A 12,438-nucleotide genomic window follows, 5' to 3' on the forward strand; every position below is an offset into this window, starting at 1 on the left:
AAACCCGCCGAAAATACGAGTTTGAAAATGTTTCTATGTCAAACGGTTTTGTTACATTTCAGTCTTCTGTGATGTATAACAAGTGTAATATTGGGATGCAAACTCATAATGTAATACATTTCAACTCTATATCTGACATGATACAGGTGTCTGCTTCTTTGTAAAGCCCCTAAACATGTGTGTTAGATGTATACCTTTGCTTCAAAGTAGATTTGTTTAAGATGACCAAGGAACACTCTGTCACCCTGATTTAGCACACTGCTGTATTAAAGTAGCTAGAATCAATCATGTTGATGCTGACAACTGGTCTTTTCAGTCTGGGAAAATCAACAGAGAGGGTCATTTCCTCTGCTGCTTCTCTTTGTATTCATTCTGCACAACATGCACACAATGGAATTACCTAAATTATTGCTACAACAACAATTGTCTCTCAGTGACTCTTTTAACGTCACTTTGGGTTTGATGTGGTGGAGACGGAATGCAGTCAGTCGATGTTCTAGTATCTCTCAGGTTTATGTTTTAGAGGTTGAGATGACCTCCTTCAACCAACAAACCCAGATTCCAGGAAACATCAAAGGAATTGAGTCATTGTCTATCTTTTTGTGAAAAATTACACTGGTCATTCAAAAAATGTATTAAGTTAAAATAGACCTCACTTTAGATTATCCCACACAAAAATAATTAACTAATGATTACTAAAAGGTTTATAATGACCTATATTAAACATGTTATGAATTATCTTATTAATCATTAGTGCAAACTTTAAAAATGGTTTATACATGTGTTAATAACTAGCTTACAAACATTTACAAATGTAGGAGTAAAGATGAATGTAGATTATGAATCAACTATTTACTAACCTATTATAAATACTTAATAATTATGATTAATGGTTCTTATTGGTGTTATTATAAAGCGCTACCAGACACATTTATTCAATATTTTAATTGTTAAACATTTTTTGGCCCCAGACTTTTGCAAGAAGTGGGACAGCCAAGCTTAGTACTGGTCTGTTTGCGTACAGTATAGCACATTATTTTAGGTGATTCTAGAGCAGGGTTGTTCCTGGAGAACTACCCTCTGTAGGTTTTCGCTCCAACCCGCAGTTGTTACTAACCTCATGCAGCTGATCAACCAGCTAATTATTAGAATCAGGTGTGGTAGACTAGGGTTGGAGTGAAAACCTACAGGACTGTACCTCTCCAGGAACAGGGTTGAAGAGCCCTGTTCTAGAGAAACAGTAGCACTGCAAGCTTTTTGGAAGAATCTTGTTAGACTACAATGCTAACATACCTTCATATCTTCAATGCTACCAGATATCATGATTTAAAATAACTTGCATGGTTTGCATGGTTTGTCAAGCTTAACTTGTTTGGACACAAAAAAAGGCTTGATGATAATGATTAGGGCCCTGACGTTTTCCTGGCCATATGACCTGACCAGGAGAAACTATGCATATAACAGTAAATTACAGTGCCCCAGAATTTCGAGTTTGTCGTGGTCGGGTCAGTCTTTTGAGGTGTGGGGCTTATGAAGAAAGTCTGTGTCTGACAGTCTCAACTATTTATTCAAACTGGATGGACTAGTTAATGGGTGAAACGGTAAGCCATCGCCAAGTGTGTGTGTGCGCGTGTGCGTTGAGCCTTTCCTACATATAGCATGCCACGCTTCTTGCTTGGTTTCAGTCACTCAGCATTCCTCTTCACCATCCTCTTCTCTGAAGCTAACTCAGATAAGACTATGTCTATGAGCAAAGACAAGGGAGCTTAGTCCCTCTATACGGAAAATCAATATTTGTGAAAATATGAAATATCTTTTGGCTATATTTTATATTTCAAATTTATTTTGAAATTCAAAAAATTGTCCAAATGTATATTGAATATTTACACATATATTAAAAGATGTATTTATCTTCTGTATGTCATAAGGAATGAAAGGGAAAGGGAAAGGGGAATCACATACTGCTGAATGTAATGATCATTTACAAGCCTGGTCTCACTCGATGTAACACAGTAAACATAAATCATGGACTCTCAAATTAGAATATGTTACTTATAGTATGGTTACATAAGACAGAGGGTTACTATAATCCAAACATCTAGGAACCCCAAAGGGTGCGGGTTCAAATCTCATCACAACTTCAGAGCTTTAGCGGATAAGTAACTACTTACTACTTTTTAGCTACTTTGCAACTACTTAGCATGTTAGCTAACCCTAATCCTAACATTAACCCTTTAACCTATCTCATAACTCTTTAATTTAACACTAATCTTAACCCTAACTAAACTTAACCCTTAACACAAAGCCTAGCTAACATTAGCCACCTAGCTAACATTAGTGTAAGCCCCCTAGCCACCTAGCTAATGTTAGCCACAACAAATTGGAATTCGTAACATATCATATGTTTTGCAAATTCGTAACATACTGTACAAATTGGAATTCGTAACATACACTCTTAAAACAAATCTAGAACCTAAAAGGGTTCTCTGGTTGTCCCCATAGGAGAACCCTTTGAAGAACCCTTTTAGGTTACAGGTAGAACCCTTGTATGTTCTATGTAGAACACTTTTAGGTTCAATGTAGAACCCTTTTAGGTTCAATGTAGAACCCTTTTAGGTTCAATGTAGAACGCTTTCCACAGAGGGTTCTACATGGAACTCAAAAAGGGTTTTACCTGGAACCAAAAATAGTTCTACCAGGAACCAAAAAGAGGTCTTCTATGGGGACAGCTGAAGAACCCCTTTGGAACCTTTTTTCTATGAGTATATAATATGAAATGGGTGACGGACATCCACAAATGAATACATACCATACCATACGAAATGTAACATGTCATACTAATTGGAGTGTTATGGATTTACAGTTTTACTCTATTACGTCTACCCCTGAGTCCAGGTTGAATTTACAGTTTGAGTTGGACTATGACTCCTTCTAGCTCATGTTCAAATGAGCAGTTGTAAAGCCTGGGGACAACGAAGCTCTAAACACTAGGCTTCTCTGTACAGCATACAGCATTTTGAATAACTTCAACTCATTTTGAAGAATTTCACAAACTATCTTGAGAACTAGTTCTGGTGCCATTATTATGAAGCATGAAACATCGCCCTATATTAATTTGCTGGTGGTGTGACTTCTGTAAAAATATATATATACATATATAATTCTTCTTCTTTTTTTAAATCCTCACAGAAGACGCCACCATGGCAAACACGATGGTCATCCAGCAGCCCAAGCCCTTTGTTCAGGCCATTACCTCAAACCAATGGAGCTCCGAAATCTGTGACTGCACCAAGGATATGTCTTCGTGTAAGTGTGTGTGTTTGTGTGTGCGTACGAGCATGTTTGTGTGTGTACATATATTGATCGTCTTTAAACAAGGCCTCTGTTACCGCTCAACTCCATTCAATGGGGGGGCAAACTTGTTTCAATCAACAACATAACACATTCGTTTAGAGTTTGAGCTCCTGGGTGGCGCAGCGGTCTAAGACACCGCAGGTCTAAGACACTGCGGTCTAAGATACTGCATCTCAATGCAAGAGGTGTCACTGCAGTACCTGGTTTGAATCCAGGCTGCATCACATCCGGCTGTGATTGGGAGTCCCATAAGGTGGTGCACAATTGGCCCAGTGTTGGCCGGGGTAGTCATTGTAAATAAGAATTTGTCCTTAATTAACTGACTTGCCTGAATAAATAAATGTCAATAACAAAATATCTCATGGGTAAATCACTGTCATTTCTTGTACTATATCTCCCTTTATAGGTTGCTTAGCTTTCTGGTGCTTCCCCTGCTTTGCCTGTATAACGGCGAGGGAGGCTGGGGAGTGCCTATGTCTGCCCCTGCTAGACGGCTTCGGCCTTATCCCCCCCGCCACCATGTCCCTGAGGGTGGGGATCCGCCAGCGCTACGGCATTGAGGTAAGGACACACAGAACGCCATGACCTTGTCTAGAGTCATGACGTTTGGTTTTCTCATTGTTTACTGTTAGCACAAATCAAATCAAAGCATCATTTCTCACGTGCGCCGAATACAACAGGTGTAGACCTTACAGTGAAATGCTTAATTACAGGCTCTAACCAACCGTGCAAAAAAGGTATTAGGTGAACAATAGGTAAGTAAAGTAATAAAAACAACAGTAAAAAGAGAGTGAAAAATAACAGTAGTGAGCAGAGGTGGGACCAAGTCATTGTTTTACAAGTCACAAGTAAGTCTTAAGTCTTAGCACTCAAGTCTCAAGTCAAGTCTCAAGTCACGACAGGGAAGTCCGAATAAAGTCTCAAGTCAAGTCTCAAGTCCTAAACCTGAAGTTTCGAGTCTTAAACAAGTCATAATGTGCTCTTCACCAAATGTAATACCAATACGCAAATCATAAATGCTTTTAAAAATATGTATATATTTATTACCTTTCGCAATAAACGTTATATTTCCATGGAAATACTTGGGTAGACACGAGAAAGACCCCCCCCCCCCAACAATAGTTATCGACTATCAAGGATCGCTATGGGGCGCAGTAGACTTGTACACAATCGCCCAACCTTAACACACACACACATACACTTTCACTCTCTCCCTCTCGCTCCCTCTCTCTCTCTGTGTGGTTACAGTAGGCTAACATATGTCAGTGGTTTTAGGAACAGCAGTAACATCAGGCAGGATCTAGGCTACCAACTGCCTAGCCAGTTGTAGCTCAATCTTGGATGCAATGATCACGTTCCCGCACTAACTGACTGTGTGGAAGCTCATTGATTTAACGTTAGGTTAGCCTACATGATACACTAGTAAAGTAATAAAATATATAGCTGTCGGCTATATTAGCCACGACTTACCGTTCTTTGTGCAGCTTCAAATGTCGAACAAAGTTGGAAATTGTTGCGCCTCCGTCTGTAATTTTCTTCCTGCATGTTTTGCAAGTTGCATACTGTTTTTTGTTGATACAGCTTCCTCTTTCTATCTGAAAATAATAATTTTGGGTATCATCTTTCCAAGGGCTCCATCTGAATTCACCCGCCGACGTTCCTCTGCGATGCCACGCACAACTTTTTCTCAGCTGGCACAACTTGATTGGCTGCTGTCCGATTCAAACTGTAATCCGTTAAATGAAGAGTTGATGCGCTGCACACTTTTTCAAATTAGCATCATTTTTAATATTTGGGCTTGGAGAGGGTATCAAGTCAGGTCGAGTCATAAGGCTCAAGTCCATTGGTGTTAAAGTCAAAGTCGAGTTGCAAGTCATCATATTTGTGACTCGAGTCTGACTCAAGTCCAAGTCATGTGACTCGAGTCCACGCCTCAGGTAACGAGGCTATAACAGTAGTGAGGCATACAGGCACCGGTTAATCGGGCTGATTGAAGTAGTATGTACATGTAGATATGGTTAAAGTGACTATGCATATATGATGAACTGAGAGTAGCGGTAGTTTAAAAGAGGGGTTGGCGGGTGGTGGGTGGTGGGACACAATGCAGATAGCCCGGTTAGCCAATGTGCCGGAGCACTGGTTGGTCGGGCCAATTGAGGTAGTATGTACATGGGATGTATAGAAGAACACGAGTCATAAGGCTTGGCATGATCTGACCAGGAAAAACTCTGGGCTTTATAGTTCTAGGCCATAATTATTGTTGAAGATGTTGTGTTATTTAAACATTTTGTGAATATAATGCATATGAATACAATGTCCATACAAATGATGTGTATCGTCCAGTTTCTTTAACTGTACATGTGAATGTGTTATATCTCAAAATAGTGTACAACTATCAGTCCCTCCATCTCTCCAGTAATTCATGATCAAATCAAATCAAATTCTATTTGTCACATGCGGCGAATACAAAAGGTGTAGACCTTACATTGAAACGCTTACTTACAAGCCCTTAACTAACAATGCAGTTTTAAGAAAAATACCTTAAAATAAAGAAGAAATATAAGTAACAATGTTCACCTCACCTTCTAATCTGATCTCAGAACTCTCCTAACCAGTTCTAATGACCTAAGTTTCAGGAGTACCTGTGGCCCAGACCATTGCCACATTTTTTTTTGAGTACTCAAACTCTGTTTCAATACCTGCATACTGAGGGAGTTGCCTGTGTACCAGTCTGTCTGTGTTAACATTCCTCTCCTTGCCAATCCTAGTCATGCCAATCAATGAGTTGTAATGATAGAACAAAGTGATCGGGGACCAGGCTACTCAGGGATTAATGCATAATGTTCTGAAGATGGCACAGTGCTGAACTCCGATCAGACAGTCTATCTCCGCTAATTGATTAATTGATTAACATAGTCAATGTTAACTAATCCTAGATCCGGTGTAATGTGATGTATCTCTGTCTCCCCCCTAAAAGGGCACCATGTGTAATGACTGTGTCTATTCCTTCTTCTGCGGGCCCTGCACCTGGTGTCAAATGTCAAGAGAGATGAAGACCCGCCTCCAACCAGTCACTCTCATCAACCCACATGTAAGATAAGGACAGACCTCGTTCTTCCTCATCCTCTTCTTCGTCATCATGCACCATCATCATCATATATCCCTCCGCTTCATCCTCTTCCTCCTCCACCTTCATCATAGTCATTAGACTAATAATAATCAACATCATCATCATTAGACTCGTGTTAATGGAATAGTAACAATACCAAGCCTTCACTTTCTACTACAGGAAGCTGCTGATTCGAGGACGGCTCATAATAAAGTCCGGAATGGAGCAAATGGTGTATTTAATACCATCCCATTAATTACGCTCCAGGCATTACTACGGGCCCGTCCTCCACAATTAAAGGGCCACCAATCTCCTGTGCTTTCTATCCTCTGTTGACTCTTCTATCACCGATCACTGTCACCAAACTCATCACCATTGAACGTCACACACGTGTACACCTGTACTGTGAGCCACCCAAAACTGTTCTCCATTCAGTTTCAAGCAGGTCTGCAATAGTGTCCTGTTCTTAGGTTGTTCACGTTCACTTCCACCCTGCTGACAGCTGAAATAGTTTACTCTGTATCTGTAAAGGCCCTTTTGATTTTTTGGGGTGTGTGAAAGATGAATGAATATGTGTGTATAAATACATTTCCAAAACCCTTTTGAAAACTGGACCTTTTTATCTACCACTATACGAAATGTACAAAACATGTCCAAATGTATTGTAGAAACATATGAGAGAAATAGGTGTGACACATTTCCAAACAACAAAACATACATTCAGATATATTTTTCATGTTTGCAGTATAAATGTATCTTAATTAATGGTGAATAAATTATTAAAAGATGAGTGCCTGTCCTGTCTCTGTGACGTTAATACAGAGGATATTGTATGTCACTGATCTTTAGTGAAGGTGTTGAATCTTATGCAAACCACACACATGCAAATAGTGACTGTTCTATAATTTAGTTCCTGAATGATATGACTTTTAATGCCACCTCTGGTCCGGAGATACCTATCACAAACCTGGATACAGCCAAGCAGAGCTGTCCATTTCAGGTGAGTATATTTTATTAAGAGTCATAATTCAATAAAACAGGACTTAGATTGAACATACCCCACTACTAGAATTATAGGCTGCAATGATTTGTATTTGATGGGGAGACTTATACATCGACTACATAGACTTATACGTTCTAACATCAGATTAATGGTGAAAACTCTATAGACTACAGTTTGAAAATAAACAGTACCAGAGTGCACACAGTAGCCTATTGGTTGTTAAGTGATGACTGAAGGGGCTCCACTTGTAAGACGTGAATTAGCCACTTAGAATAGAAGGAAGTGCAAAGCTATTAAAGCGCATTTCGAAGCCAGGTGAAAGATGTGTGTGTGGGGGGGGGGGGGGTATTTCATATTTGATTTCAGCAAGTTGGCGTTGGGGGGGGCAGGAAAAAGTAACAATGCATTGATGTTTGTTGTTGCTTTTTGTTCAGGTTCTTTGTCTTTAGTCGAGTGGCCAGCCAGCCAGTCACCATGGCAACGAGTGTGATAATCAACAACCAACATTCTCAGCCTCCTCAGCCCCAGACACCAACTTTCATAGCTGTCCACTCTAACCAGTGGAGCACTGGCATTTGTGACTGCTTTGACGACTTTCAAGTCTGTGAGTCTGTCTGTCTATTTGTTTGTCCATTTATCCAGTGTTCAGCGAATCATTCACATTTCTCTGCAAAAATGTTGAATTCAGAGTTCACTATTAATTTACATTGTTCACTATTCATTCACATTTACATTGTATTTCGGAATAACTTATTAAAACATTGTTTTATAAAAAGCACATATGTGATACATTATATTGTTCCGTTTTGACTTACGCTGTGCTTGGAATAGTTTGAGACATCAATGGTGTATTATAGCCCATACAGTCAGGTCCATAAATATTTGGACATAGTCCAAGTTATTATTACTTTAGCTGTCTACCACAGCATATTGGAGTTCAAATTAAATAATGAATATGAGCTGAAAGTGCATATTTTCAGCTTTAATTTGAGGTATGCATTTACATCCAAATCAGGTGATTTTGTAATTACAGCACTTTTTATTTGTGCCTCCCCCTTTTTTATTAATGGACCAAAAGTAATTGCACAATTGGCTGCTTAGCTGTTCCATGGCCAGGTGTGTGTTATTCCCTCATTAGTTCATTTACACGTAAGCAGATAAAAGGTATAGAGTTGTGTGGCATTTGCATTTGGAATCTGTTGCTGTTAACCCTCAATATGAAGTCCAAAGAGCTGTCACTGCCAGTGATGCAAGCCATCATTAGGCTGAAAAGCAAAACAAACCCATCATAGAGATAGCAAAAACATTAGGTGTGGCCAAATCAACCATTTGGTACATTCTTAAAAAGAAAGAACACACTGGTGAGCTCAGAAACACCAAAAAGACCCGGAAGACAACGGGAAACAACTGTGGTGGATGACAGAATAATTCTTTCCCTGGTGAAGAGAAACCCCTTCAGTTGGCCAGATCCAGAACACCCTTCAGTAGGTAGGCGTATCTGTGTCAAAGTCAACAATTAAGAGAAAGCTAGTAAATAGAGAGTTTACTACAAGATGTAAACAATTGGTAAGCATCAAAAACAGGAAGGCCAGATTAGAGTTTGTCAACAAACATCTAAAAAAGCCTGTATAGTTCTGGAACAACATCCTATGGACAGATGAGACAAAGATCAACTTGTGCCAGAATGATGGGAAGAGAGAAGAGTTATGGAGAAGTGAAGGAACTGCTCATGATCCAAAGCATACCACCTCATCTGTGAAGCATGGAGGAGGTGGTGTTATGGCGTTGCCATGTATGGCTGCCAATGGTTCCCTTTTATTTATTGATGATGTGACTGCTGACAAAAGCATCAGGATGAATTCTGAAGTGGTTAGGGTTATATTATCTGCTCAGATTCAGCCAAATGCTTCAAAACTCATTGGACGACAATTCACTGTACAGATGGACAATGACCCAAAGCATAATGTGAAAGTAACGCAATACTTTTTTAAGGCAAAGAAGTGGAATGTTCTGAGATGACCAAGTCAATCACCTGACCTGAATCCAATTAAGCATGCATTTCATTTGCTGAAGGCAAAATGCCCCAATAACAATGTAACAAGCAGGAACAGACAGCGGCAGTGAAGGCCTGGCAGAGCATCGCCAGGGAAGAAACAGCATCAAGTGATGTCTGTCGCTTACAGACTTCAGGCAGTCATTGACTGCAAAGGATTTCCAACCAAGTCTTAAAACACACAATTTAATTTATGATTATGTTAGTTTGTCCAATTACTTTTGAGCCCCTAAAATTGTGGGGCTATGTATAAAAATTGTTATAATTCCTACACGGTTCATAATTTTTTTTTGACAAAACCATTCAATTAAAGATGAAAGTCTACACTTAAAACAGATATTGATTGTTTCCTTTCAAATCCATTGTGGTGGCGTGCAGTGCCAGAATTATGCAAATTGTGTCACTGTCCAAATACATATGGACCTGACTGACAGCGTTACTAGCCACTAATCAAAGTGAGTGAGATAAGTGTCGTAATCAGTGTTAACAGATCTCTTCCCTGACCTGCGCTTTGTGACCCTATAATCAGGCTGTTTTGCCTTCTGGTGCTTCCCCTGTTTCGCCTGCACCACCACCTCAGAGTTCGGAGAGTGTTTCTGTCTCCCCATGCTGGACGGCTTATGGTCCTCCACCCAGCTGGTAGGGGTGCCAACCTGCATTCCTCCTGTGTCCATGTCCATGAGGGTGGCTGTACGTACCCGCTATGGCATTCAGGTGGGTAAATGAATGTCAATCTGAATGCCTGAATAAAGAAACTAGACAAGGAAGATTGTTAGGGTAGGCCTACAGACTGTGTAAACGTGAGGCAGTACACACAACACAGCAAATCAAAAAACATGTTATTGGTCACATACACATGTTTAGCAGATGTTATTGCGGGTGTAGCGAAATGCTTGTGTTTCTGGCTCCAAAAGTGCAGTAATATCTAACAAGTAAAATCGAACAATACACACAGATCTAAAGTAAAGGAATGGAACTAACAATATATAAATATTTGGGCTAGCAATGTTGGAGCGGCATAGAGTAAGATACAGACGAATAGGATAGAATACAGTATATACATATGAGATGAGTAACGCTAGATATATAAACATTATTAAAGTGGCCAGTGATTTCAGGTCTATTTATATAGGGCAGTCACCTATAATGTGCTAGTCATGGCTTTTTAACAATCTGACCTTGAGATAGAAGCTGTTTTTCAGTCTCTCGGTCCCCGCTTTGATGCAGCTGTTCTGACCGTGTCTTCTGAATGATAGCGGGGTGAACAGGCAGTGGCTCGGGTGGTTGTTGTCGTTGATGATCTTTTTGGCCTTCCTGTGACATCGGGTACTGTAGGTGTCCTGGAGGGCAGGTAGTTTTCCCCCGGTGATGCGTTGGACAGACCGCACCACCCTCTGGAGAGCCCTGCGGTTGCGGGTGGTGCAGTTTCCGTACCAGGCAGTGATATAGCCTGACAGGATGCTCTCAATTGTGCATCTGTAAAAGTTTGTGAGGGTTTTAAGTGCCAAGCCAAATTTCTTCAGCCTCCTGAGAGCTTCTGTCCAGTTAATGCAACAGCCCGGTAGTCAGTGTAATCATACAGTATCCCAGGTTTGAAACCTCTGCTGATACCTCATTGCAAGTAAAAACAAAATCCTGGGTGGAACATTGCCAGAATCAGGCAGGAATAAGCAAGAAATCCAAGAATCATCCAAACTGGGATTTCTAGAAAAACAGGGAATTTTGGGATCATAACCCTGTCTATATGTGTGTTCAGGGTGACATGAAGGCAGACTGTGTGAACTCCACCTTCTGCAACATCTGCTCCTGGTGCCAGATGGCCAGAGAGATCAAGAGACGCAGACAGACCTTCACCGTCATCAACGCCCAGCCCACCATGCTGCCCGGTCAGCCCATGTTGATGGCCTCCCAGCCTGGGGTCATCACATCTCAGCCTATGATCACCTCTGCCCCTCAGGCCATCTTGAGCACTAGATTAATGTAACCTTTGACCCAAGACACAGAAACCACACTGGGTTAGCCACGCCCTCTGGTGGTGATTTCATAGAGGTGATGTAATGGAGGTGATGCACAATGTATAAGACTTGAGGCATTGGAATTCATGTAAAATCTTGCACAATTCCAGCATTTACTGTAAATAAGGATAGCTGTGAAATGTAAGTATCTACTCTTTTAACTATGTCAATCACCCACTGCAGATTGTTATATAATAATGAACATTTGGTGGGTGCCTATATTTGTCCTATTTCATATGTGCAAGTGTGTATTGTATGCATGTGTGAATTGGAAATGTCTTTTTTGCATATCCCAACTCCCCCTGAGACACCCTTTGAGAGTGGGGTCACGGCCAGGGTCTGCCATTATCAACGGCGACCCTGGAGCATTTAGGATTAAGTGCCTTGCTCAAGGGCACATCGATTCACACAATGTGACGTAAGTAAGCCTTCTGTTACCTTGAGAGCCAGACAGTTATTAATGTCTGTGGATAAGGCCAGTATCAGAGGGAGAGAGAGGGAGGGAGTGAGAGAGAGAGGGAGTGAGAGAGGGAGGGAGAGGGAGAGTAAGAGAAAGAGAGAGGGGAAGGCTGTAGCCCTCTCTGATAGGACTGTGCTAACAGTCACAGTGACTCATGTTCATCATTAAATGTTTATTTTTATACTGCTGTGACCTCCCTCCCTCGCTCCCTCTGACTTTCCAAAACAGTAAAGGACATTACTGTACTTTAGGGAAGAGTGGAGTCCATCTCTAATGTCATGGATGTAATGTTGTATATGTTACAGTATGGTCCTACTGCATTTAAAAATGAAAACATCATCTATACAAAGATAATGTTAATGTGTAATGTTGCTTGCCTGAAACGTGTATATTCTCAGTTAAACTCAATAAACATTTATTGAAAACAAGGATTTTCCAGTCTGC

At 40.6% G+C, this 12,438-nt stretch overlaps 2 protein-coding genes across 2 annotated transcripts; both read left to right on the forward strand.

Moving 5' to 3' along the window:
* Positions 1 to 3,200: 3,200 nt before the first annotated feature.
* LOC135509941 (cornifelin homolog B-like) lies at positions 3,201 to 6,991 on the forward strand. Its single transcript, XM_064930763.1, has 3 exons — positions 3,201 to 3,306; positions 3,761 to 3,915; positions 6,332 to 6,991. Exons 1-3 carry the CDS (start codon positions 3,201 to 3,203, stop codon positions 6,452 to 6,454), a joined length of 384 nt encoding a protein of 127 aa, XP_064786835.1. The 3' UTR covers positions 6,455 to 6,991.
* Positions 6,992 to 7,417: 426 nt separating this feature from the next.
* On the forward strand, positions 7,418 to 12,375 carry LOC135509940 (placenta-specific gene 8 protein-like). Its single transcript, XM_064930762.1, has 4 exons — positions 7,418 to 7,463; positions 7,901 to 8,070; positions 10,049 to 10,233; positions 11,276 to 12,375. Exons 2-4 carry the CDS (start codon positions 7,941 to 7,943, stop codon positions 11,501 to 11,503), a joined length of 543 nt encoding a protein of 180 aa, XP_064786834.1. The 5' UTR covers positions 7,418 to 7,463; positions 7,901 to 7,940; the 3' UTR covers positions 11,504 to 12,375.
* Positions 12,376 to 12,438: the final 63 nt, after the last annotated feature.

The sequence above is a fragment of the Oncorhynchus masou genome, chromosome 23 (assembly GCF_036934945.1).
Source record: "Oncorhynchus masou masou isolate Uvic2021 chromosome 23, UVic_Omas_1.1, whole genome shotgun sequence".
Lineage (NCBI taxonomy): Eukaryota > Metazoa > Chordata > Actinopteri > Salmoniformes > Salmonidae > Oncorhynchus > Oncorhynchus masou.

Excerpts from the sequence above, each read along its gene's own strand:
- LOC135509940 (XM_064930762.1), top strand. The coding sequence starts at position 7,941 with ATGGCAACGAGTGTGATAATCAACAACCAACATTCTCAGCCTCCTCAG. Across the intron at positions 8,071-10,048 it reads CTTTGACGACTTTCAAGTCT|GCTGTTTTGCCTTCTGGTGC; the intron begins GTGAGTCTGTCT and ends CCCTATAATCAG. Across the intron at positions 10,234-11,275 it reads GTACCCGCTATGGCATTCAG|GGTGACATGAAGGCAGACTG; the intron begins GTGGGTAAATGA and ends ATGTGTGTTCAG.
- LOC135509941 (XM_064930763.1), top strand. The coding sequence starts at position 3,201 with ATGGCAAACACGATGGTCATCCAGCAGCCCAAGCCCTTTGTTCAGGCC. Across the intron at positions 3,307-3,760 it reads CACCAAGGATATGTCTTCGT|GTTGCTTAGCTTTCTGGTGC; the intron begins GTAAGTGTGTGT and ends CTCCCTTTATAG. Across the intron at positions 3,916-6,331 it reads GCCAGCGCTACGGCATTGAG|GGCACCATGTGTAATGACTG; the intron begins GTAAGGACACAC and ends CCCCCCTAAAAG.